This window comes from Panthera tigris, chromosome A1 (assembly GCF_018350195.1).
Source record: "Panthera tigris isolate Pti1 chromosome A1, P.tigris_Pti1_mat1.1, whole genome shotgun sequence".
Classification (NCBI taxonomy): Eukaryota; Metazoa; Chordata; class Mammalia; order Carnivora; family Felidae; genus Panthera; species Panthera tigris.
Window position 1 is genome coordinate 20,284,691 of NC_056660.1, and position 25,757 is coordinate 20,310,447.

The following is a 25,757-nucleotide window of genomic DNA, read 5'->3' on the forward strand; positions in this document are numbered from 1 at the left end:
ATTCTTATAGAAACACATGCCATATTATCTCCAGCCAGTGTTAAGGTGGGAGATTCGAATTTTAATTTTATACTTTTCTCTATTTTCTGCAAAGAACAGGTACTCATAAAACAGACAGTGTTAAACAAAAGATTTACCAAAAACTAAAGGCTTTTAGCAAACTAGTAGTTTCTGACAGCTGTTATCTGAATTCTCTTGCTACCCTGAAAACCAGATTGCTACAGCTACCATGTGGGAAAGTTGTGCAAAATTATAGGCATACACTCAAATATGGTCACATGTTCGTTTATTGAGGAAACTGTGAGGCTAGCTACAGATCAGCTCTGTTCACTTGATGACTTTTCATGATGTCAGACAAGACTCTGAAGGCCACAGGCCATGAAGTTACCCAATTACTTTCCCATATTTTGTTCAGAAACACAAAAATCAAATGCCAAGAAATGTTCGACTCTGAAAATTGCCCTCATTTTAAAAAAGCTTTTTTTTTTTTTTTTATTTTTTCAAAAGGTGGTAATTACGGGTCAGGAGGTAGAGTGGCATGGAGGAAGGACAAAAACGGAACGTGGAAAAGGCAAATATTTTTTGCCAGATTTCATTTTGAAAGTTTCAAGTCTTTTCAAGTTTTTTTTTTATTTTTTGCAGCGAAAAAGGAATCAATACTTTTCATTCCACTCTTGTCAACTTTAGCCAAAGCCTTCTGAGCTGCGGTCATTTTGTTATTTTTCTGTGAAGGAAAATAAGAGAACAATTGTTACAAATGTAACGTTTATGAATCATACATGCAAATCAAACAAGACCACGCATGTCTCAAGGTTCATTAAGAGAAGTATTTGCTGGTAACGTGCTTCATAAGGGAATGATTATTTTTTTTTTTTAAAGTTCTGATTTCTATTCAGAATTCAGACCTAAGACACAAAATACGTTAAAAGAAGCAGGATGCAAAACGGCTGCCTTCTAAGGAGGGGAATGTTGCAACCAATGGTTTACTTTAGGGGAATAATTCTGGAGGGTGTTTTAAGTGCAATAACACCAACAAAGGAACTGACATAGGCTGCGGTTGTCAGAGGAGGAATTACAGCCTGGTATTACAGCACGATGAATAATTCACAACAATTTACCGTTGGAGTTTATTCATAGGCTCTCCGGGAAACCAAGGCCAACACTGTAATATTCAAAAGATAACCTGTACTGCAGAGCATCCCGGACCAGCAGGACCACTGCCCTGGGATTCCTCCAACTAAGAACTTTTCAAAAAGCTGACTTCAAGTGACTCTGCCTTTTAAATTTCTATCTCTTTATGGTCACTGTTTGTTTTGTTTTGGTTTGTTGCCACATCCTGGAACGAGCACTAACAGGAGGTAAATAGTAGCCGAGTTTCCTTCAGTGCATCATAACTTCTCAGCAGAAGCATACGCGATGGGAAGCAGCGAAGGAAAAAAATTCCTGTGTCTCCCTGTGAACTGTGAGATAGTCATTGACAGAGAACCTTTTAAGGGCACGGTGTCTGATCCCTGAAACCTTGCTTTTCACATTCTGTACTTATATTTTAGAAGGCTTATTTCCTCACGGGATGGTGAAAAGTGGCAGTCTCTTCGAGACAAGTTATCCCCTGTCTTTAACAGATAGCAGGGTCCAGCCCCTCATTTCCCTGGGGCGGTGCCCAAACAGATACAACAGAAAGCAGCAGTTGCAAGGGTGGGGCAGAAGCAGTTCTCACAGAGAATGCCAAAGCCTGCCCTGCTTACAGAAGCCATTGAGGTGACCAGCTATCTTGCCAGATCTCAACCTGGATTTTCCCCTGACGTCACATGCCCAGATGAATTACGTATAGATCAAAGAAAAAAATTATAAAAAAAACATTAAGTGCTAAGGTGGGGGGGGGGTTAAATGTTAAAGTCCAATTGGAAGTTAATTTATCTTGGATTGGGCAAGGTCTTTTTAAGCATAAAAATAATGAGAAAATCACAAGAAGAAACAATTCCTATTATTTAATCCTCAGAAAAACTTAAAGCTGTTAAAAAAATCAAATGAAAAGGATAAACACAGATTAGAAAATTATTTGTACCCTATTTAATATTAGTAATTATGGTCCTCATCATAAGTTCCGGGAAGCTTCCAGGCAGTAGAGTTGACAAAAAATGACCTGTGGAGGCCCCCTCTCTTTGTGCCCCCCTACTCTTAATATAGAGCAAAGGGTAGGCACACTCTTGCTAAGCATATTGCCTTCGTGCCTCACAAGTCTTCTTGACTTGACATATCCATTGCCATTCACAATTTTGAATTACTGAGTCGCAGAAATGCAAGTTAACAATTCTTCATGGTTAAAACTGTAAAATCACAATCAAGCATGTAATTGTTCCTACGTGTCCTCATGCAGGATCACCTACGGGATCCAAGAATATGCCACTACAGCTGGACACACATACCTTTTCAGTCTTCCAATCTTTCCTGTTAAACTTAGTGTAATCTTCTTTTGCTTCTACAGGCTCATCAGATAACTTTACTTTCTGCAATGTTAGAGCAGTAAAGTGGTATAAAATGTCACCTCGACACATCACTCCATTTTTAAGAAAACAACAGGGCCAATCTGGACCCACATCAAGGCCAAATGGAACAACAGACCCGGCAAAGGGCTTTACTTTGCATTTTGCCAATTGTCTGGGGAATGAAGCCACACGTCCCTTCTGAAAAGCAGCCTTGGTGATGGGGGGGGATATGATCAGGTGAGCCCACGACCCAGCCCCTTGGGCAGTCTAGTGGTACTGATCACATATTTTGTATGTACCAGGACCAGGAGGCATCTAGGTGACTGCTGACTTCCAGGACAGTCTAACGGGGTGAAGGCAGGCACAGGGGTCAAAGACAAGAATTTCCTTTAAGGGGGCCAGGTGTCCAGCCAGAACCCCCACTGCATTCACCATCTGGGCTGGTGTAACGTCCACTGAGGAAGAAGGCACACCATGATTCTGTTGTTACCATTTTTGTATAGCTTCATGTTCTTACCTCCTTTCAACTGAACTATCTCAGTTTGTCCACACAAGGACAACCTTGCAAAGCATGAAGCCAGCAGAAGGAAGCACAGAGAGACTAAACAAATGATCAAGGCCACCTAGCAGAGGACAAGGGCTAGGATCTCCATTTCTTAACAAGTGCTCTTTCCATGAGGCCCGGTGCAACCAAGCCCACCTCTACCTCATATTTTCACCATCCACATGAGCCTCGTGCACCAAGGAATGGGAGAATCTTGTCAAGAGCTAGACTGTGGCCTTAATGGTCCCATTATAGAAGGAATCGTGACACATTTACTATGTAAAAGGCACACAACAGGGCAGGGAAGTCTTGATGATTAACACAGAGAACTAACTGCACAGTGACCACAACCTGGTCTTCTATAGATCTTTGGGTTCTTTGTGGAGACACTGGGTTGACAAGATCTAACGTGACTCTTCCCTGGGAAATGCAGATTTGTTCCCGGCTTCCCTCTTCATATCCCAGCTTTTGCTAAACAAAGAACTGCAGGGCTAGGGCTAAAAGATACCCTGGCACATGAATGAAACCCAAGGGGATAAAACAACAGGTCTTGAAATACTTCATTCTAAACAAGGGCGGGGAGGGGGGGGCGCGCTCCTGGGAATCTATAACATTATGTGACACTCAAAAAAAAAAACAAAACAGGGGCATCCTGGAAATCTATAAGGCAAAACCTTCTCTTGGGCACACCACAATCTAAGAAGGGAACCTTCAAAAGAAAAAGACTAGCTTATCACGAATGAACTACCTACCAGCAAAGTATGTATACAAGGAACTTAAGAATACATGTTTCTACTTAAATTAAGATCAGGGGTATTTAGGTGATGCATATTTTTACTAGAAAAGTCTCTTCAGCCAGGAGAGTGGAACTCGCAGGTAATAACGATGAAGGCTCTGATGCAAACTGCAAAAAGCTTAACGTTATAAGGTGGTTTGCTTTCCTTCTCTGTGGCAAAATGTTCTACAGATGTCATTATAAACCCTTGGGCGTATTTACTTTTCACGGAAAAGGAAGTCAAATGAAAAATGTTCAAGGTAAAGGTTAAGATGAAAAGTGCTTCTTTACAAATATAAAATGTTTCATAAGATGACTGACTTGTCCAGGTGTTTTAATGGCTCACTGCTAAGCAAGACACCAGTTATCAGTGCTTACAATAACAGAAATTGATTGTGGAAGGCTCTGCCTGGAATTTTCTTGAGTGTTATTCACAGCTCACGTTGAATATGCTTGAAAGAGTCATAGTTGTTACACTCACTTGAATTTTTGTTATTTAAAAAACCAAATCACTATAGGTTTGGAGGGATGTTTCAGAAGAAATAGAAAAGGGCTCAGAAAGACGGTAACAAAGGGTATGACTAAGCGGGTACAGTTCTGGAAAGAGAGGGGGGCAAACAGAAGAGTACCACAGGGATTCATGCTAGGATGGTCTGATTCTTACAAATGAGCTGCAAGAAGGAGCTCAGGAGCGTCTCCAACCTACTGACTGCATTCGGCTCTGCCAGCTGCCAGCGATAAATTCAAAGCATGGAAGGGGGCGACGGGTGGAAGCAGGGCTTCAATACAGGCAACCATGTGATAGTAAGAAAATAATGTGAAACATATTAAGGATGACAGGCTTCGTGCCATCATTACAAACAGATACAAAGATACCTAATAGCCACTGGAACGTATTTCCTGAAAACGGTCAACTCTATTACTGTAAAAATCAATCAAATCCTGGACGCAGACAAGAAAGCTAGCAGAAGACATTACCCTAAGCCTGTTTAAGCCGTGGTACATCATCCAGTGCAGTTCGCACTTTGCACGCCGGAGCCCCAGGAAGACACAATAGACCGGGAGACCTCAAAAAGCAACTAAACAATCCAGGAGATGAGGGTGAGATTTAGGGGAAACAGGACTGGGAGATCTAAATCAGGGCTTGGCAAACCGCCCACAGGCCAAGCCCTGCCGGCCGCCTGTTTTTATAAATGAAGTTTGGCTGGAACACGGCCGCCCGCCTTCGTTTATGAATCGTCTGTGGCTGTCTCTGTGCTACCACAGCAGGGCTGAGCAGTTGTGACAGAAACCAGCTGCTTCGCGAAGCCTCAAGTATTCACTCTCTGGCCTTTGCAGAGTAAGTCTGCTGACCTCCGATCTAAATCATAAATGATGAATGACATCACAAATGATTTACATTTTGGAAATTAAAATAGGAAAACAGAAAACCGGATTAAAAGCAAACGTATGAAATGCATTACCCCGGATGCTATCAGAGGCCAAAAGGCTTCGATCTGTTCACGAATGATCTCTAAGTTACTATGGAAGACGGATATTTGGGAGAAAGAAAGATGCTTAGGTTTTGGAAGGAGAAATATGAGAGAGAAACGGATATGCCCATCTCCTTACTTACAGCAAGGCAATCATGTCTCTGTCCCCTAGAGCTACTTACTGTCAGAGATTAACTACCAGACTGGAAGAAGTGTGGGTCTGACCTAGAATGACCTTAGCAACTGACCTCTGCCCAGTGCTATTCCTCCAGAGAAAAGGATGCCCCTCCTCGGACGATCTGCTGAAAATGGCCCATAGCTACTACTGATGCACTTTAACAGGACATGATACAAAACAAACAAACAAAAACAAACAAACAAAAACGACCCCGAGTATGTTGGCCATCGTGAAGGCCGGGAAGACAGAAAGTGCTTTAACATCCATGACGTGTCCACTGTACATTCTCAGGGCATCCATTATTCTGTTGGCAGGAGAATGGCCTCACTGACAAGCTGATGCATGTGTTTATTTCCCTGTCTCTGAGCAGCGCTCGCTTGTCTGAGATCAGGCCTGGACTGAGGGACGTCACAGTGTGCCATCAGGTGTGGTTCATGGCTGCCTTCTCTACTCTCTGTATCTGGGAGACAAAAACAAGCTGCGGCCCACGGAGCAGGGGAGCGGTGGGTGGCGGTCGGAGAACAGCTGGAAGAGGAAGGGTTTTGTGCAACACAAAAGTTGCGTTGATCATTTCAAGCGGAGGAAAAAAAAAAGTTTGGCTATCTTTGTTCAAAGGATTCTCTGTGTTATAAAAATCATGCTCTGCTCACCTTTGTGCCAGTAACAATTAGATCTGGCAAAGTGAGTTTAAGTTATACATGGAGTCTTCCTGATGATTAATAAAGTTAATTGCAGGATCTGGCTGACTCAAGAAGAGTTCGTCACGTATCTATAAGACTTTTACGTAGGTATCTGGCTAAAACCAACTCTTATCTGGTTTTCACAGCACTTTATCATTCAGGTAAACTCTACAAAAATAAAAAATACCGATGGACAGCTCACTACAATCTTTAATCCATACGACATCAGTCCGTGCAAGGTGGATTTAGAAAGCTTTAAAATGGGGGTGCCTGGGTGGCTTAGTCGGTTAAGCGTCCGACTCTTATCTCGGCTCAGGTCACCATCTCACAGTTTGTGAGTTTGAGCCCCATGTCGGGGTCTGCACTGATGGCTCAGAGCCTGCTTAGGATTCTCTCTCTCCCTCTCTCTCTCTCTGCCCCTCCCTGCTTGTGCTCTCTCCCTCTCAAAATAAATAAACTTAAAAAAAAAAAAAAAGCTTTCAAATGTACCAGAACAAACGAAACTTATGTGGTAAAAATGAAATATTTTTCCAAGTGCCCCAAAGATAGCTTAGTCACAGCTCCTTACCTTTGATGGAGGGTTTGGCAATGAAGCTGAAGGTTCTGGAAGCCTAATGAGTGAAAAATAAGAATCATAGTCATTGTTTTTCATAGACAAGCAAACAGAGAGTCTGGGCCAGCTTAGGACTTACAAGTCCCACTTTTGGGGAATAGCTTCACCTCCATGTATCTGACTGTACGACTGCCTCAGTGAAAGGAATGAAATTTCTCTAAATGAAGAAATCTTCATTTTCCTTGTAGTGAAACTGTCTGAACTAAAAAACAAAATTAGAACTCATTGTTGAAATGGAATTGCTTTACTTTAGCCTCCAGAAATTTGCATTCTGGCATTGTAGGATTTTTTTCCTTCAAAAACGACGAATGCAGCACATATATGAAATTGAAAATTATTTTAATTGTTGACAAAAAGTCACACAAACTTTACTTTTCTTCAATTAAAGAGAAGTTGAATTGACCTATCTTTCTCCCCAAATCTTTAAACACTTCAGAGTAAAGAAAAGAATCTAAAAAATAATGGGAGTACAGAGACATAGGTCTCTAATGAGACAAACAGGCACTGAGAAACACAGGGAAATATTAAACAGAAAGATAGGGTTATTGATTGAAAGCAGGCTTTGCAAGCACTTTAACTACACTAGAAACCAGTTCCCACTGTTGTTTTTTTTTTTTTTAAGTTTATTTTTGAGAGAGATGGCGACAGCGTGAGTTGGGGAGGGGCAGAGAGCGAGGGAGAGACAGAGAGAATCCCAAGCAGACTCTGTGCCACAGCACAGAGCCCCGATGCATGAGATCATGACCAGAGCTGAAACCAAGAGTTGGGTGGATGCCTAACCGACTGAGCCACCCAGGTGCCCCACTGATTGTTTTTTAAAGTAGGACCTAAGTCATTTGCTAAAAACAGCAACTATGCATCTGTTAAGAAGTCGCTTTATGTTTATGCATCAGAGGAGAAAGCTACTAGAAGAATCAGGGAGAGCTATTATCACACCCATAAAATCTTAACAATAGTTGCTAAAATCTAGAAAATAAACACATTCTTTTCAGCCTAAGGTGAAGTCTTTATAGTATATTAAATATCTTTATGAAGGACATAACACAAATCAGGTCCTTCTTAAACCCGTTTTCTGCCCTCTGACACAGATTGTGTTTCATTCTTTCCGCTTCAAGTGCTGGGCAAAATGAAGGTATTTGGTGAGTATCCAATGACGGTAAATATGGTACAAAGCCTTTACATGTAGCTTTCAAGAATATTCCACATGCCATCTTTTCTTTCCTTCTAACCTTTATTTCTCTTAAAATCATCACAAAGAACCAAATTAGTTAAGTGTAACTGGGGATCAATTTTAATACTGTTTACCCTCTAAAATCATACCAATCCAAAAATCCAGTCCTAACATTCACAAGTTTCCGCAATCAGTATCCACCAAATCAATTTGTTCCAATCCACCAGTGTCCACTAAAAATTACCTTCAAACCACACAGTCCAGGAGGTAAGTCGAGAATACTCTCTTATCAAAAATAGTGATGTGATGGGGCACCTGGGTGGCTTGGTCGGTTAAGCGTCCGACTTCGGCTCAGGTCATGATCTCACGGTCCGTGAGTTCGAGCCCCACGTCAGGCTCTGTGCTGACCGCTCAGAGCCTGGAGCCTGTTTCGGATTCTGTGTCTCCCTCTCTCTCTGCCCCTCCCCTGTTCATGCTCTGTCTCTCTCTGTCTCAAAAATAAAAACGTTAAAAAAAAAAAAAATAGTGATGTGATGTGATGAGCCATAAAGGACCTATTGCTGGGAGACCAGGAAGCACCGAGGTACTTCCTAATTACGACTGAAGAGGAATGATACTTACTTTAAATATTTACACAGGTCGTCACTGAGTTCTCTAGGGATGTAATCAGATACCAGACCATGGGCATAACAAATATAATCCTCTGAAAGAAACAGAATGGAGAGTGAAAGAAAAAAAAATTAGTAACAATTATGATAGTTTTACAACCAAATGGACCAGAGTTAAAATTCTGGCTCTAGCTGGCCTTAGAGACTCATTTAAGCTCACAGCCTCAGTTTCGTCATTTGTTCTTTTTTTATTTAAAAAACAAAAATTTTTTTTTTCTTAACGTTTATTTATTTTTGAGACAGAGACAGAGCACGAGCGGGGAAGGGTCAGAGAGAGAGACACGCAGAATCCGAAGCAGGCTCCAGGCTCCGAGCTGTCAGCACAGAGCCCGGCACAGGGCTCGAACTCACGGACTGCGAGATCATGACCTGAGCCGACGTCGGACACTCAACCGACTGAGCCACCCAGGCGCCCCTGTTTTTATATATTTTAATAGTCGCTATGGTATGTGGTATGTGAATGCTGTGACTTCAAGGTAGAAAAATTAGGCATAACAAAGAGGGGCCGATCTTTTTCATCATCTTTTTCTTTTTATTACTTTTTAAATGTTTATTTTACTTTTGAAAGAGAGACAGAGATAGAGCACAAGTGGGGAGGGACAGAGAGAGAGAGAGAGAGAGAGAGAGAGAGAGGGAGACACAGAATCCGAAACAGGCTCCAGGTTCCGAGCTGTCAGCACAGAGCCCGACGCGGGGCTCGAACTCACGGACCGCGAGATCGTGACCCAAGCCGAAGTCGGAGGCCCAACCGACTGAGCCACCCAGGTGCCCCGTCAGTTTCGTCATTTGTAAACTGGGGATGCTAACATCCAGCTGTTAGGGTAGTGAGGGACTTCATGGATGAGGTGTGACAGGATGATAGCAAAGATATGAGGAGATCAAGTAACACAGCAGTTGCCCAATGAGAGTTGAAACAAATTCAGGGTTGTTGTCTTAGTTGGGGCCTTTGAAAGCAAATAAAGCTCCAAGTCAGCTGTAATATGATGACATATTCACGTCTTTTAAAGAGTAATCTTTTCTAGGTCTGCTTCAATATCGGGTAAATCTAATTAATGAACAGTAACAAATATGTTCATGTAAGAGATGTAAGACATGACGTGTCTCTCTCTGTCAAGCACTTGCTTTGTAAGGGTCCTGAACATTATACGTACTCTCAAACTTAGAAAAACGCCTTCAAAAATGTAAAAAACTAACCTCGGTAGAATGTATAATCATGAATTCTAAAGCACCTGGACAGTCAGTACTAAAATGAAGCTATGGTATCAATGAAATACATAAGACAAAATCTTTTTTAAAACACTGTTTTTCAGTTCGGTATTTTAGGTAGAATACTAGAGGATAATGAAACACGATATATGGGATCAACGTATGGGGATATAAACTACCAAAAGCACTATCTCAGGTTTGTTGCTGTGATAGTCATTTGCTTCTTCTTTTCTTCCTCTTCTGCCTTAAAACTAAGATAATAATTTGCCTAAGTATTAAAGTGCTGCCTAGACCACAGGATCTCAAAGAGTCTTCAGTGAGGGACCCTCACCCCCAAGACAGAACTGAAAGTTATCATGGGACGCTTCTTTAAATGTGCTCTTGGTTCTAGGTTAGTAATTATCCAATAAGTCATGAAGAGACAAAGGGAACTAAGAGAGCCAACACATGATTGGTTTGCCTCTTCTGGTAGCATACTGAACTAAAGATATAAAAAAAGGAAATGGTGTGAAACACTGTAAAGCTTACTTTATGGCTAGGACCCCAAGTGGTGAGATAGCCACACCCAGACTCTTATCTTTAGAGATTGGTTCAAACACTGGATTCAGAGACAGAAGTCTACTAGCTATGACGGGTAACCCTGGATAAGTCATCCCCTTCTCTGATATCATGAGTCTTCACTTTTAAAATGAGGTCTATCTAAATAATGTCTAACATCCCTTCTCCTACTGAAAAAAAAATCTGGGGTCCATCCATCCATTTGACTCAATCCCTTCTCTTTTGTTAAAGCCAGTCAAAACCAGTGATAGCTGGTAAACTCAGTAAACTCAGCTCAGCAGAGCTGTCCACCGTTTCCTGAATGCCTGGAGCCTGCTAACATCTACATGTGTAAGGTGTTTTAAGGTAGATTTCTGCAAATCAAGGACCGCCTGAATCGCCTTCAATCACAAACAGATCCCTGGTCCTAGTTTTAATTTTTTTAATGATGAAATTCTGATGCTTTGGAGTCGTATGCCTGTCTAGAACAGGGGAACATTGAATTGGAGTTTAAACTCAGAATAAGTTTTTTTCTTTTTTAATGTTTATTTATTTATTTTGAGAGAGAGTGAGTGCAGGGGAGGGGCAAAACCAAGCAGGTTTTGCGTTGTCAGCACGGAGCCTGACACGGGGCTCCGTCTCATGAACCGTGAGATCATGACCTGAGCTGAAATCAAGAACGGGACGCTTAACCGACTGAGCCACCCGGGCGCCCCCAGAATAATTTCTGTCCCACGGTTGAGAATGTTAATTGTATTATACAGCTGTTTTTATTCAACTGTACATACAAAAATAAGGGGACACTACACTGGAAAAAGCAAAAGAATGTACCTTAAGAATCTAAAAGAAAAAAATTGCCAAGGGCATCAATTTCCATCGAAAATCAAAATATTAAGATCCATGGTAGGACATACACTTCTGGAGACCAAGATGCAAACAGAAGCAGCCCGTTGGAAGCCTAGGGACACACAGCAGTATGACAGAAAGGGGAAGCGTGTGGGCCCCAGAGTCAGGCAGGCTCGGCTTCACCACTTACTGGCTGTGTGGCTTTGGGTGCAGCCTCCAGACTCTCATTGTAAAGTGAGACTTAAGGGGAGTGTTAGCTGGGATACTGTGTGTATACTGGCAAATTAGCCAAGGGCTTGGCACACAACATGATCTCAACGAATGACGGCCAGAGTTGTTAGGGTGGCCATTACTGTTTTTGCAAAATAAGTACTTGTCGAAGGAATTATTTAAGCATCGATTAGTGACAGCAGCGATCTATGGTAGAAATACCACTTGGTTCTGAAACGAAATGCACACTGCCACAAGATCTATGAGAACACATGGACACGAATGCGAAGCTTCTGGGACATTAAGATTTTAAAATCATGAGGCAGGCATCTGTAAATCAGCAACTTACTCCAGGCAAAAGTAATTTCTGATAAAGTGATTTACTGGGGTGCCTGGGCGGCTCAGTTGGTTGAGCGTCAGACTCTTGATTTTGGTTCAGATCATGATCTCATAATTCTTGAGATCGAGCCTGCTTAAGATTCTCTCTCTCTCTCCTTCTGCCCCCTCTCCCACTCATGCTCATTTTCTCTCTCTCTCTCTCTCTCAAATTAAAAATAAATAAATAAATACATAATATTAAAAAAACTGATTTCCTTACCTTCCTTGTCACTGGAAGCCTGGTCACCAGAGAAAAATGCAGTTGCCTGTACCCGGGCACTGACATTTACATTATTGGTTTTTAAGGCTGCCACAGTCTGATTAACCTATAAAGTAACCAAAAGGGAAACATCAGGGTATTTCCAAGGAACTTTAGAGATCCACAGCCTTCCAGATGATCCTCAATCCATTTAAGATCCAGGAAGAAGTAATTGAGGACCTAGAAATGTCTTAACCAGATACCAGAAGATGAGAGAGAGATGCACATTTGGACAGGAGTTGAGCAACAGCGGCAGCATTTGGGGATGATGTCAAAACATGGACCTCTAAATGCCTACGCAGTATGAGAGCACTGCCTCCGGAGTCAGGCTACTTGGCTGTGCTCTGTGACCATGGACTACTTACTTAACCTCTCTGTGCCTCTATCTAATGGGGACAAAAATAGTACCTAATGCACAGTATTGTGGTGAGGCTTAAAAGAGTTCATATATGTAAAGCCTTTAGAAAAGAGCCTGGCACAAAGTTTACATGCAATAATTTTTTTTCTAAATGGAATAAATCATATTAATATCCCACTTCCTAGGAATTTAAGAAAAGAAACACAATTGATAAATATACATGTGAATTTGCGATTCACGTCATCATCACTTGCTAAGAACAAAACCTAAATGCCGAGACCCTGCTCAGCACTCACCCTTATTTTTCACCTACTACTAATGCAAATGAAAACTGAACCATGGGGGGGCACTTGTAAAATCTTTCCACTATTTTGTATAGTAGGAACCTGATTAATTCCGCAAGGTTCGCTTCCATGTTTCCGGGTTCCCCGTGTGCCCAGTAACATGGTACGTCAAGTGTGTTTTCCACATACAAGACAGAAGAGAATCTTCAGAATCCGTACTATACTGAACTTGAAAAACTCTGTCATCAGTAGACCTAGACTGGTGAGATTCTTAATCAGTATGAAAGTCCACAATATTCTTAGACCAGTGGCTTTCAAAGGAGTTTGTTTCTACTACACCTGCAGTAAGCAATACCCAGCAACCCAGTACTTCAACACATATATATGCTTCATAGAACCACACTTAATACTTGCCCTTACTCTGTGCTACATTTTAATACATCCTATCCTACCCTATCCCATCCCATCCCACCCCAATCCCATCCCATTCAAGAGAAATACTGGTTGTGACCCACAGAATCTATTTGAAAACCATTGCCCCAGACCTGAGATTAGTTCTGGGATGTTAGGACCACTAAGTTCGCTCCAGCATCCGGATGCTGAAGGTGAAACACACTTCCCCTAGGCCTGAATCCCGTCTGCCTCAGCCCCCTGCCTCGCTGTGTGAGCAAAAGCAACCTCTGAGACAGGGACCGAAAGCAGTTAGTGCGTGTCACGCCTGGTATTATCTGGCTTGTAAGACTCAAATATCCATCACCAGATGGTGGGAACTTCTTTCATTCAGGGGTGAGGATCATGGGAAATGGGGATGCAGGTCAAAGGAAAACATGGAGCTAAACCCAGAGATACATGAGTTAGGGAGGATGAAGAGTATTTGGGTATCTCTATACAGTTTCTGTATTTTAGCTGGATAAACAACATGGCCCTTTAGATTCACACTTACCTCCTTCTGTAAATATTTTTTTAAAAGGAGCATTAAAACTTTTTCTGCCGTAAGGTACTGGAGGCGTACTCTACCTTTTTTTCCAGCCACTTTATTGTCTTCTCCTTGCTGTACTTGTAATATTTCTTTTTGTCTATTTCTGGATTAAAGAGAAAAACAAAAGAAAACAGAAGCGTGGATTAAGCAAAAAAAAAAAATAGACTCATAAGGTTATATCGTATATAAGATATGTATGTAACATCCACAATCATTTAAAAATGTTTTGTAACAGTTTATATTCTTAAAAAAGTCAATCTCTAAGCCTGAGAACATACTTGAGAAGTTAAAAAATCATCCCAAGCCAGAACTTGGGTGACTCAGGTTTCATCCAACCGTTAAATGAATGGGAATTTAAGAAAATCATCAAATTATACTAATAGTTCTCATCCCAGAGAGAAATTTCTTTCTTGTCTTTTTATTGCACCTATAGGAGATGATAGATGTTAACTAAACGTATTGTGGGGATCATTTCATAATATATGTAAGTCAAGCCATTATGCTGTACATCTTAAACTTATAAGGTGATGTGTGTCAACTATTTCTCAGTAAAACTGGAAAAAAGGTTACCAACAAATCTGTAGAAAATCTGCAATTTTTAAAACTCAGCAAATGAACATGCCAAGCAACCTTCATTTGTCGACATAAGTTTAAGCTTACCTCAGTGTTTTCAATGAAAGACTTCTTTTCTTCCTTTTTTAAAAAATATTTTTTAATGTTTATTTATTTTTTTAATGTTCATTTATCTTTGAGAGACAGAGAGAGACAGAGACAGAGTGTCAGAGGGGTAGGAACAGAGACAGGGGTAGACACAGAATCTGAAGCAGGCTCCAGGCTCTGAGCTGTCAGCACAGAGCCCAACACAGGGCTTGAACTCACAAACCGTGAGATGACAATCTGAGCCAAAGTCAGATGCTTAATCAACTGAGCCACCCAGGCGCCCCGAAAGACTTCTTTTCTAAAATAAAAATGGAAATCCCAAGAAAGAAAACAAAAACTAAAAGGAGATGCATATGAAGTGTGTTGCAAACATTCAGGAAAAAAAAAAATCTCGTTAACTACTTAGTACTGTCCTGGTGGGATTAGTGAGAAGGAAGAAAAGATATGCCTATCTTTGAACACATCACCAGTCTAACCATAGCTATTCAGGGGAATTTAGATTTATGATAGGCTTGACTTGGCCCGTAATGGGGGATAAAAGGTTCCCCTCTTGTAAGTTATACTGTCCCCCCCTTACAATCCACCCAGCTTTGCATACTGTGACCTGAGCTGTTAGTTCCTTGGTAACATTTCATTCATGGAGTTTCTTGCTTTCTGTTCAGTCAGCAGAGGCGGGGCTTGCACTCCCAGCCTCCTGCCCAGTGCAGGAGTTATCTTGGGGACGCTTCAATATCCTAAAGCCAGATGCAGACTTGCGCCATGTATTGTTGCTAGCCATGCAGAATGACAATTTCTCTTTCTTCCATAATCATCGTGGGAAGGGGAAATGCTTAGGGAGGGATCGTTTCCTGCAGTCTGTTAAATTGCTTGCATTCCGTGGGACGGCTTAGGTGGGAGAGGGGCTGGCCTCAGCACCTGTAGTCTTCCTCCCCATTGCAGCCTTCGGTTGTTCACGTTGTGGGCAACAGGAGGCATGATGGAGCACGGGCGGGGCCTTTGCATCCATCCCCTCGGCGTGTGTCACTGGCGTAATGAAAAGGAGACCGCCGCAAGTGGCACTGACAGGAGTCCGAGAATTCCAAGGTGCAAAGTCTGTCATGCTGGAGCCAGGACCACCGGGGCCAACAGTCTGCTGTGGAACCAGGCGAGGCTGGACTCAACTTCCCTGGAGACAGTGTCCTACCCATGTGCAAGAGTAAGGGGCATTCTGAGAGCATACAGCAATCACTTAATAAATGTATGCTGCTGCATGGGTTAAAACTTCTAAAGAAGCTCTGGTCACTGCCCGAGACAAATCTCCAGAGAAGCTCAGCGTGCAGGTCTCGCCTAAGAAATCCCACCTTGACTCGGCTGCTCACTTCTCTCTGGCCTCCACCTCCGCATTTCCTGCAAGAACATTCCACAATCTGCCACAGTTTCCTTCCTCTCTCCCACTCCCTGAGCCCCTTGTAGGCCCTTCATTAATACTCTACCAGAAGAAGCAGAGACCACAGGCTCTGAGCCATACTGCCTGGGTTCTGACCCACCCAGTGCACAGTGTCACCTATTATGTGACACGATCCACACAAAGCCAATAGCACAGCACCTGGCATCTAACAAATACTTAATATTACTTAAAAAAAAGATTAAATGACAGCTTGTTAATGACAACAGCATCAGAAACAAATATACAGTCAAGCCTTTGTAAGTTCTTTATATACATTTCTCATTGAATGTTCAGAATGGATCTCAGGTCAAAACCATTGTTTGTCCCTACCTTCCTAGACTGGGTTAGAGTGCAGTTAACTAGATTGTCCAAAGTCACTGAGCTAGTAAGCAGAGGCACCAGATTCCTACTCCAGATGACTTCAGAGCTGTGGATCTGATACTCGTTTTATTGAGATCAATTAGGTCTTCACCCTTCTCAGTATTTCTGACCTTGTTCTTTGTGGGAAAAACTCCTCCATGGTTCTAGGTTCTACAAAAATTTTCCTCTTGATTCTTCTGTCTTTGATGACTTTTCCTCTGATTCTTTCCTGGCTCTGCTTCCCCCTGCTCCAAGGCTAACTATACCTTTCTCTGCAGGGGGGTCGGGGGGGAGGAGTTCATTTTGTTTCAGACTAAACGAACCCAATCAGGAAGTCCAAAGGCTTGAGCTGAGGCTCTGTATCTAAAGACAGACAGTTCAGCTTTCTCCCAAACCATCCTCCTGGTCAACCAGGCTTGAATCTCAAAGCCATTACTCACTCCTGCCTTGCTTCCCACATTCTATCACTGGATTCCAGCATTACCTTGTGGGAGCTGTGGGGTAGGATAAACAAAACAAAACAAAACAAAACAAAACAAAACACAAAACACACTGTATCAGAAATGAGGAGGCTTAGCTTCTTGTGCTGGATCAGTAACTACTTTAGTTTTTTAAAAATCACCTTTATTTAGGAATGATGTGCATATGGTTGATACACCCGTTTTAAGTGTACAAGTTGAGGAGTTTGGCCAAATGCATACATATGGTCACGTAACTGTCACCCCAAAATGTTCTCTTGAGCCCTTCCGTAGTCAATTCTTTCACACCTACCCAGACTTCAGGTAACCACTGATGTGCCGTCATTAGAGCTGAGTTTTTGCTTGATTCTAGAATTTCATGGAAATGGAATCATACAGTAAGTATATTTTTGTGATCATCTTCTTTTGCTCCACATAGTTTCTGTGAGATTCACCCATCGTGTTGCAGCTAGGAATAGTTCCTTCCTTTGTATTATGGAGTAGTATCCTGTGTATGGATATCCTACATTTTGTTTACGCACTCACCTACCGAAGGGCATTCGATTTTTTCCAGTTTGGGGCTATTTTGAAAAAGTTGCTATAAAAACAAAAAAGCTGCTCTGAACATCCTTGCACAAGTCTTTTTACATGGAGATATGTTTTTGTAAGGCTTGGGTAAATCTCTAGGATTAGAATTACTGAGTCATAAGAAATTGTTAAGTAGTTATATTATTTTATGCTTCCATCAGCCAGGTAGGTGAGTTCCAGTTGTTCCTCAATTTATAGTTTTTCTTTTTATTTCACACCACTCTGGTGAATGCTAATGACATTTCCTTGTGGTTTTAGTTTACATTTCCCTGGTGACTAATGATATTGAACATCTTTTCATGTGCCTATGGGCTATTTATAAATCTTCTTTTGCCAAGTGTCTGTTCAAACTTTTTGCTGAATTTTTACTAGGCTGTATATGTATATTATTACTGTGTTAAGAGTTTATATATTTGAGATTCAAAATATATATATATATTTTGAAATATATATATTTATATCTTTTATCAGATGTGCCATGTAAACATTTTCTTTCAACTATGACTTTTTTCTTTTTTCTTAATGGTATCTTTCAGAAAACAGGAGACATTAATTTTGATGAAATGTAATTTATGGTTACATTTACAATTTTTTTTTATGGTTAGTGGGTTTGTGTCCTAAGAAATCCTCGCCTATCCCCAAGGTCACAAAGTTTCCTCTTAGAAGTTCAATAATTTTGATTTTTGCATTTAAGTTAGTGATCCATATTGAGTTAATTTTTCTGTATGACTGTGAGGTGAGGGTTAACATTGTTTTTTGTATGAATATCCAGTTTTTCCAGATCATTTGTTGAAAAGACTGTCTTTTCTCCCATTATCTTGACACCACTGAAAAAATTCAATTGACTATATAAGTGTGGGTCCACTTCTACATTCTCTATTCTGTTCCATTATCTATATATTTACTCTTAAACCAATACCACACTTTGGTTATTTTTTTTTTAATTTTTATTTTTTAATTTTTTTTAACGTTTATTTATTTTTGAGACAGAGACAGAGCATGAACGGGGGAGGGTCAGAGAGAGAGGGAGACACAGAATCTGAAACAGGCTCCAGGCTCTGAGCATTCAGCACAGAGCCCGACATGGGGCTCGAACTCACAGACCGCGAGATCATGACCTGAGCCGAAGTCGGACGCTTAACCGACTGAGCCACCCAGGCGCCCCACACTCTTTGGTTATTATAACTTTAGAGTAAGTCTTGACATCAGATTGTGTAGGTTCTACAACTTTGTTCTTCTTTTTTCAAAATTGTTCTGGATATTGCAGGTTTTTGCAAATTCATATAAATTCTAGAATCAGCTCATCAATTTCTACTCCCCGTCAAAAAAAGCCTCATAGGCATTACATTAAATGTATAGATCAATTTGGAGAGAATGAACATCTTAACGATATTGAGTCTTCAAATTCATGAAGATGGTATATCTCTCTATTTAATTCTTTAATTTCTCAGCAATATTTTATAATATCTAGTGTACTGGTCTTACACATACTGCGCTATATTTATTTCTAAGACTGCATGATCTTTGATAATATTATGAATGGTATGTTTTTATTCCATTGTATTATTTCTTCTTAAAGTATGGCAGAACTCGCCAATGAAGCTAGTTGGGCCTGGAGGAGTTTTTCTAGGAAGGTTTTAATTATAAATTTGTTTCTAATTAAACATTCCCAGGACAAGATGGTCACTAAAAAACATCCAGCTCGGATATCCCAGAATGCTACAAAAGGATCAAGTGCTAAACTACTGCTTAATTTTGAAATTATCAAATTTTGATAAGCAAGGGAGTTCAAAATATCCACGAAGGCTCACAATTATGAATTACCCACACTTATGAAAAATACCATAACATGTCTGCTCATGTCTTAAATTTAATATTTGCAAGAGTTGGTGAGTTAGATAATACGTGCACATGCTGGAAAGGTTTCTTTCCCTAATGTGTCTGGTGCCGATAAAACTGGTCTCAAACATCTGGAAAGAGTGGGTTTACAAAATAAAGATGGAATAAAAGTGAGTCCACAATTAAATAACATGTTCAGCAATTGGGTAATCGGCTCACAATCTTGAATTTCCCTGATGCATTGTTGAACAAACTGCCTAGAGCACATTCTCACATCTACTTTCTCAATGTTTTCCATAACGGAGAAACTCATATGGTCTCTTTTTTTTTCCTGCCTCTTGGGGATAGAAACTTGGCAACTGTACTTGGGGTATTTTAATCAGGTAAGTTTTCCTGGCTCTTCCTGTTAATCACATCGGACAGCCCAGCGCAGCTCTGGCTTGCAATATGAAACAGTGTTACACTCAAGATGAAGTTCATAAGCCTTTATTAGGCCTTTCCTCTGTCATCCCTCCACTGAATGTGAGCTTCTTTGGCAAAAAATATACTGGGCCCCAGAGCTAGCAAACAGAGACACATCATTTCCTTCACTAACAAAGCAGGCGATGTTAACTAAGGTCACCACCATCATCATTTGGGATGCAAACGACCATGGCTGGGTTTACTCGGTAGGGACACAGGGACGGCAGGGACGACGCGAGCAGGGGGAGGTTCTCATAAACCTAGCAGGCTTAACCAGGTCTTTAATGCCATAGACTTTTGAGACAGCATCTGGAGTCTAATATCAAAACATCTGGCTGGGGAATGTGAGTGCTTCAGGTTTTGCTCTGTCTGCACAGTGCCTGGGGAAAGAAGGACATTAAAGATAATCAGCTCTCTTCTTTATCTTTGCTCCTTCTCATGGATATCACCTGACCACTCCCTAGCAGTCCTCTTTTGTTACTTATTTTGAAAATCCTAGCAGTAAAACACAGAACAGAACCAAACACTAACTTATAAATGGACAGTAAGCCAAATTCAAACAAGCAACCAGTAGCCGAGGCAATGACTAAAAAAGAGGGGAATGGGTACCTGAGAACGGAAGAAAGCTCATTGTTGGGATGAGAAACTTAGACGTCTTTTCCTTAAGTTATTGAAGTTCTCTGTCTTCTTTCCTATCTCTTTTTGCCTTTTAAGACGGGGTATACAAGATTTTTCGGATGTTTCTATTTTTATAGGAGACACCAACTGACAATTCTAATGGAGTGTTCTGGAAGTGTTTTGCAGTTGCAAGAAGGAAAGGAAAGAGTTGCTGTCAGACACGGGTTCAAGTCCCGATTCTACCACTTCTACCTCTGTGACTCTAGTCCAGTAACTTCAACTCTTTGAGCCTCTGTTCCTCATTTGTAAAAATGCAGGTTGTAATAATAGTGAAAGGAAATTACGGTAAGGATACCATAACATATGTAAAGCAGTAGGCACAGAAATGATACATAATAATTTCTCATTATAGGGTAGATAGATATTTTTTTATTGTTATCTGATTATCCCCATTCTACTTAAACCATTTGAATATAATTTAGCAATGGACCTTCAAAAACACATGGTATCAGTGTATATAGTACTTAAACATCAGCAAAGAATTTAAAATTTCTAATTTAGCAGCCTTAACAGTATGAACACTTATTGAGCACTTACTATATATCCAGTACTCTCTTGGCACTCAGTTACTTGTAGGACATGGCACATCTCTTTAAGGTAGATACCAGACACTATTAACTGCAATATTTAAATCATCACATTCTGGTCATTCCTGGTCATTCAGTAATCTCAATGCTATAAAGCTAAGAGCAAAAAGCTTTATTTTGTGATTTAGAACAACTTTGCAAAGTAGTAAATACAATGTATGAGGGATACTCTCAACCCTTCAAACTCTTCATCTTACAAACCAAAGATGATGAAAAATTTGAATGATTTCTTCAAAACTATATAGTAAATACACTTCTAATTTTTCTTGCAAGCCATCAGATCCTGAGATCAGATTACCAGACTGTTCTTAAAAAATTCTTTCCTCAAAAATATCTGAAGCAACTGTATCAAAATATTAACATTTGTTGATTATTGGGGTTGGGTACAAATAATATTTGCAGTTTTTTTTCTTGAGTTTTTCCTGTATCTTTGATTTTTTTAATTAAAATAATTATTTTACCTGCCCATGTACTTTCATTTTCAAAGCAGATATAGTATCAGCCTATACATAAACCAGGTTTCTAAACATTCCAGGCCTCAAATTTTTCTTTCTGTCTCAGTGATATTAAGGCAAAACATAAAGTAATTCAGATTACATTTCATATACTAAAAGATGTATGAAATTCTCTAAAAGCCTTGACAGTTTCTTCATAATCAAATTCTTCCCCTAAAGAACTGCATTCTGTAAATCTTAAAATAATGGAAGGCTTAAAAGCAACACCAAAAATTTTAAGAACAAATACAAAAAAAGGAAATAGTAGGATCTCTTATTTTTCACCCTCAAAAAGGCCTCTTCATCAAAATACACATAAGCAATCTCACATTACTTATTTCACCCCTAATCCAGAACACAAATACGTGAAATATTTTCTTTACATCAGTTCTGAATACAAGGACAGCATACTGAGTCAGACATCTTTTTCCAGGAAGATCCAAAGGGAAAGGCATCGTATTTTGAAGTTTATTTAGAGCTGGTCAAACAAGAGAAGTGTAGGGCATGTACTTTCTATTGCAGTAGAACTTCCAATGATCAGGTGATGTCGAGGAGAGAAAGAGATGACAACAGGAGTTCAGATAATGATTCAGTAAATGGTCACAAGTTCAGCACACAAGAAGGAAGGAATGAGAGAGAGAAGATCTTGCTTTGAAATGTAGGCTGTAAGCTAACAAATGCCAGTGTGTTAACGTTGCTTCTGAATTTGGGTTTCTGGGTTTGGGTTTAAGGTAATTGTTCTTTATTCAGCTAGTGTAAGGATCTGGGATAATGAATTAATTGCATTTTCAATTTCCGGTAACTTGGCAAAATTAAAATGACTTGTAATTATTCGCCACTACTTAAGCTTTCAGAAATGGCTATTTGTCATCCACAAAACGATGGACATCTTCTCCGAGCTCAGCATCAGGGAATGTCTTTAACGGGCCTGTTTTAATAAAACCTTGGTGCCACACACCATATCCAGAATGGAACCCTGGGCCTGGCCAAATGTGAATTTAGCAGAACCTAAAATGTGAAATGCAGTCAGTAAGGTTCTCCCCTCTCCCACAGTAAGCTTACACTTCTTGGAAGCACGGCTACTTTGGTCTCAGATCCGTCATAGTTGCCAAACCGACCGTGACCCTGAACAACCACAGCTCATCAGCCTGTTGTTTTGGTTCCCACGCTATATTCCCATGTTAACCCTGAAGCTACCTGGATGACTTTTTTGAGACACTGACACTAAGGTTGTAGTGTTTCTAACTTATCAACTTATCGACTCACTTCCCCCTCTCAGAATTCAAATGAAGAGTATCTGCTACTCATCTCTTCTTTACCCCCAGCCTGCTCCTCTCACCTGTGTCTCCAGGACGCCAACCTCACTGCGGGTCAGGCCACAACTCTACAGTCATCCTTGACTCCTCCTTCTCCTTGACTACCACCCAACACTAGATGAGGCCGGTTTTCCCTTTCGCGCTGCTTTCCGCAGGTGCTAAGCTCAGGCCACCACCATTCCTGCCGAGACTGCTGCGGCAGCCTCCATGGACCTGGGCTTGGCTTCTCTAGCACGTTTTCCACGTTACAGCTCTGCCCTGCTCCAACTCTGCCGACACTCCACTACCACGAGGTAGAGTCAGACACATACAAGACCCTTCACCATGTGAGCCCTTGCCCTACATCCTACCCCATTCCTTCCTTACCAACCTAAATGCATCCCAGGCATCCTATACGCTGGCTACCCTGAACCCCTTGGAGCTTCCTAAACATGACACTTTCCCATAAATTGATGCCCCTGTCATGCTGCTACTCTTTGAGCTCCACTTAGAGCTCTAAGAGCACTTCAGGGATCCATTTAGAGGTCATTTCCCCCAGGAGAGCAACACAATACCCAACTTTCTGCACTCCCTACCTGCCAGGGTATGAATCTGTCCTGTGCATCCCCAGAAAACCGAGAGTTCACTCCTGTGACTCCTTGCTGTCATTGCCCTACTTGCATTTGTCCCCAGCAGACTCAAAGCTTAGTGAGGGAAAGGACGATGTCTTATTTATAACTAGCTTAGAGTCTAACCCTAGTGCTCAACATATGCTTCTTAGTTGGCCCTCAATAAACACGTCTTGATTTGGTGAAGGTATAGATTTTATGTAATTTTACAAGTGAGAAATCCAAGGCAGAAAGTAGGCAAGAAACTTAACTCAAGTCACAGACTAGTTAAAAGAAGAACTGAGACCAAAGCCCAAGCTTCACGATTCCTGGCCCTGTAGGAGACAGGCCACGTATTCCACTGGTTGGAATTTCACAGGCTGAACAATCCAGTAGAATAGAGGACCAGTACTGACAAGGGGAAGCAAGTCTGAGTGTCGGCCTCTCCTATGATCAAACTAGAACAAGTATTACATTCGGTGGGATGGACGCCCAGCCTTTCCAGCAGCCAAAGCCTCATTTCAAAGGCCATGTACTATACCTTTCTCTTCTGTCACATGTTGAAGTAACTTCTCAAGTTCAGGAAGTTTCAGCAACAAGATGCAGTTTGGGAACATGTCATCCACCACGACTTGGTCCAGGGGCTGGAACTTGCCCTGAAAAAAGACTTTATTCGGTCAGAATGTAGGCACTCCAGTCAGCAAACTCACACATAAAAAAGAGGAAAAGATGCATCGTCTTGTAACTGAACCTTTAAACTAAGTTCAAAGCCACTGGTTCCACCTACGGAACCCCTACACTGGGACTGGTGCCAGAACTGACTCTCAGCTCCCCTCAGCAAGCTCTTGAAAGCACCGGGGTTCCAAGCAGCATACAAGCCACATCAAAGGCATAGCCACTGGATAAAAGAGGGGAACAAAATTCTGAAAAAAATGCGAGAAGCCACGGAAGCTTGCGAAGATGGCAGATATTACCTGGGGCCGTTCCGACCCATTCAACATGAAGAAGAACCAGCCGAGTGAACAGAGCAGGAGTCCTGACCACCACTCGGGAATAAGCCCAGATCGTGCCCGGAGCAAATTGCTTCGCTCCCTATCCTTACTCCAGGTTGAAGAAAGAAATCCCACAGCAAGAAGAAAATTATCAAAATGAACCCACTCCTGCCAGAGCTGTCTGAAGTACTTCCAAATGCAGACCGTAATAAAAGAAAAGATAGCCTGATGGATGAGTACAGTGAAGGTGCATGCATATTAAATCAGGCTCATCTATATACGTGTGTAAGGCCTGGTAGCCAATGGGCCAGAAGGCAGAACATAGGAATTCAGAACATTCTTCTTCTCAGTCAGGTTTATTTTTACTTAACTGTACAGGGGCATGGAGGGGTGAAGTCTGTCTAAATGATTAGTTCCCTGACTTAACGATACCAGACTTTATAAAAAATGTATTCTTTTGCCCATGTCCCACTTTTAGCTCACTATGCTTTTCTGTTTTAGTGACAACTCCATTTGAAGACAGAAAAACTGATCATTTTTCTTTCTGCAAATGCAGCTTTCTTTGGTTTTGAGATGAAATCTCATTCATTCAGCAGCACATGTGAAAGCTTGTCATACTTTCTCTTAGGTCAACAAGTGGCAAGAAGTGCCTCAATTTAAATGCTATCTTTTTCCTTCAGATAGTAAGAATAATCCAGGGATTTTCCAAGTCTTACTTTCACTTACTTACTTAATTTTACTTTCATTCTGTGCCTTCTGAACCAGCCACAGCACACTCAGGACTTCCCAACGGCCAGGGTGAGGGTTAATTCCGCACCCCCTGCCCGTGGTCTTAAGGGGACATAGGGAAACATCACCACTACATAGGAGGGAGACACTTTAAATGTGCATCATTATAGGTACTAAGGCTGGTTAGTGGCTTTCTCTTAGACTTCTACCTTAATCTATATCCCATGATCACCCAATACCTTAAATATTTAGCAATTTAAAAAAATATTCTAATTATATACAATGGACTGCCACACAGTTATGATACAATAATTTCATAATTAACTAACGTTTTATTCTCATTTTCTTTACCATACATGCCCCAAAGGGAAATGTAATAGCAACTTGCTTTGAATATAAAGTTAACAACAGTTGCGACAGCTAGAAAAAAGAATTTTCCTGATGTTAAATCTCAGGATTAAAAAAGACTAGGTCTGGGGTGCCTGGGTGGCTCAGTCGGTTAAGCGTCTGACTCTTGATTTTGGCTCAAGTCTTGATCTCATAGTCTATGTGCTGACAGCACAGAGCCTACTTAGAATTATCTTTCTGCCCCACTCCCCAAAAGAAAGAAATAAACTTAAAAAAAAAAGACTAGGTCAACATTTTAATTTTATTTCTTTTAAGTTTATTTATTTATTTTGAAAGAGAGAGAGAGAGTACAAGCAGGGGAGGTGCAGAGAGAGGGAGACAGAGAATCCCAAACAGCTCTGTACTGTCAGCACGGAGCCCCATGCAGGGCTTGAACTCATGAACTGCAATATCACGACCTGAGCTGAAATCAAGAGCTGGACGCTCAACCAACTGAGCCACCCAGGCGCCATGGTCAACATTTTAAAAGTGCATACCGATATTTTTTAACTAAACAGGAAAAGACCATGTCTAAAATGCAGGGAAGGAA

General features: G+C 41.1%; 1 protein-coding gene across 8 annotated transcripts in view; it reads right to left on the minus strand.

Moving 5' to 3' along the window:
* Positions 1-269: 269 nt before the first annotated feature.
* The window catches only part of RNASEH2B (ribonuclease H2 subunit B), a 59,920-nt gene continuing 34,432 nt past the window's right edge, over positions 270-25,757 (minus strand). For 7 of the 8 annotated variants that reach the window (XM_042964532.1, XM_042964154.1, XM_042964285.1 and 4 more), the window contains exons 5-11: positions 23,641-23,755; positions 13,683-13,747; positions 11,985-12,090; positions 8,541-8,622; positions 6,704-6,746; positions 2,427-2,507; positions 270-724 (exon numbers count right to left, since the gene is read on the minus strand). In XM_042964532.1, coding sequence (XP_042820466.1) covers positions 617-724; positions 2,427-2,507; positions 6,704-6,746; positions 8,541-8,622; positions 11,985-12,090; positions 13,683-13,747; positions 23,641-23,755 — 600 coding nt within the window. In that variant the 3' untranslated portion in view covers positions 270-616. The remainder of the gene's footprint in view (positions 725-2,426; positions 2,508-6,703; positions 6,747-8,540; positions 8,623-11,984; positions 12,091-13,682; positions 13,748-23,640; positions 23,756-25,757) is intronic. The other variant, XM_015544566.2, reaches the window with a different exon arrangement.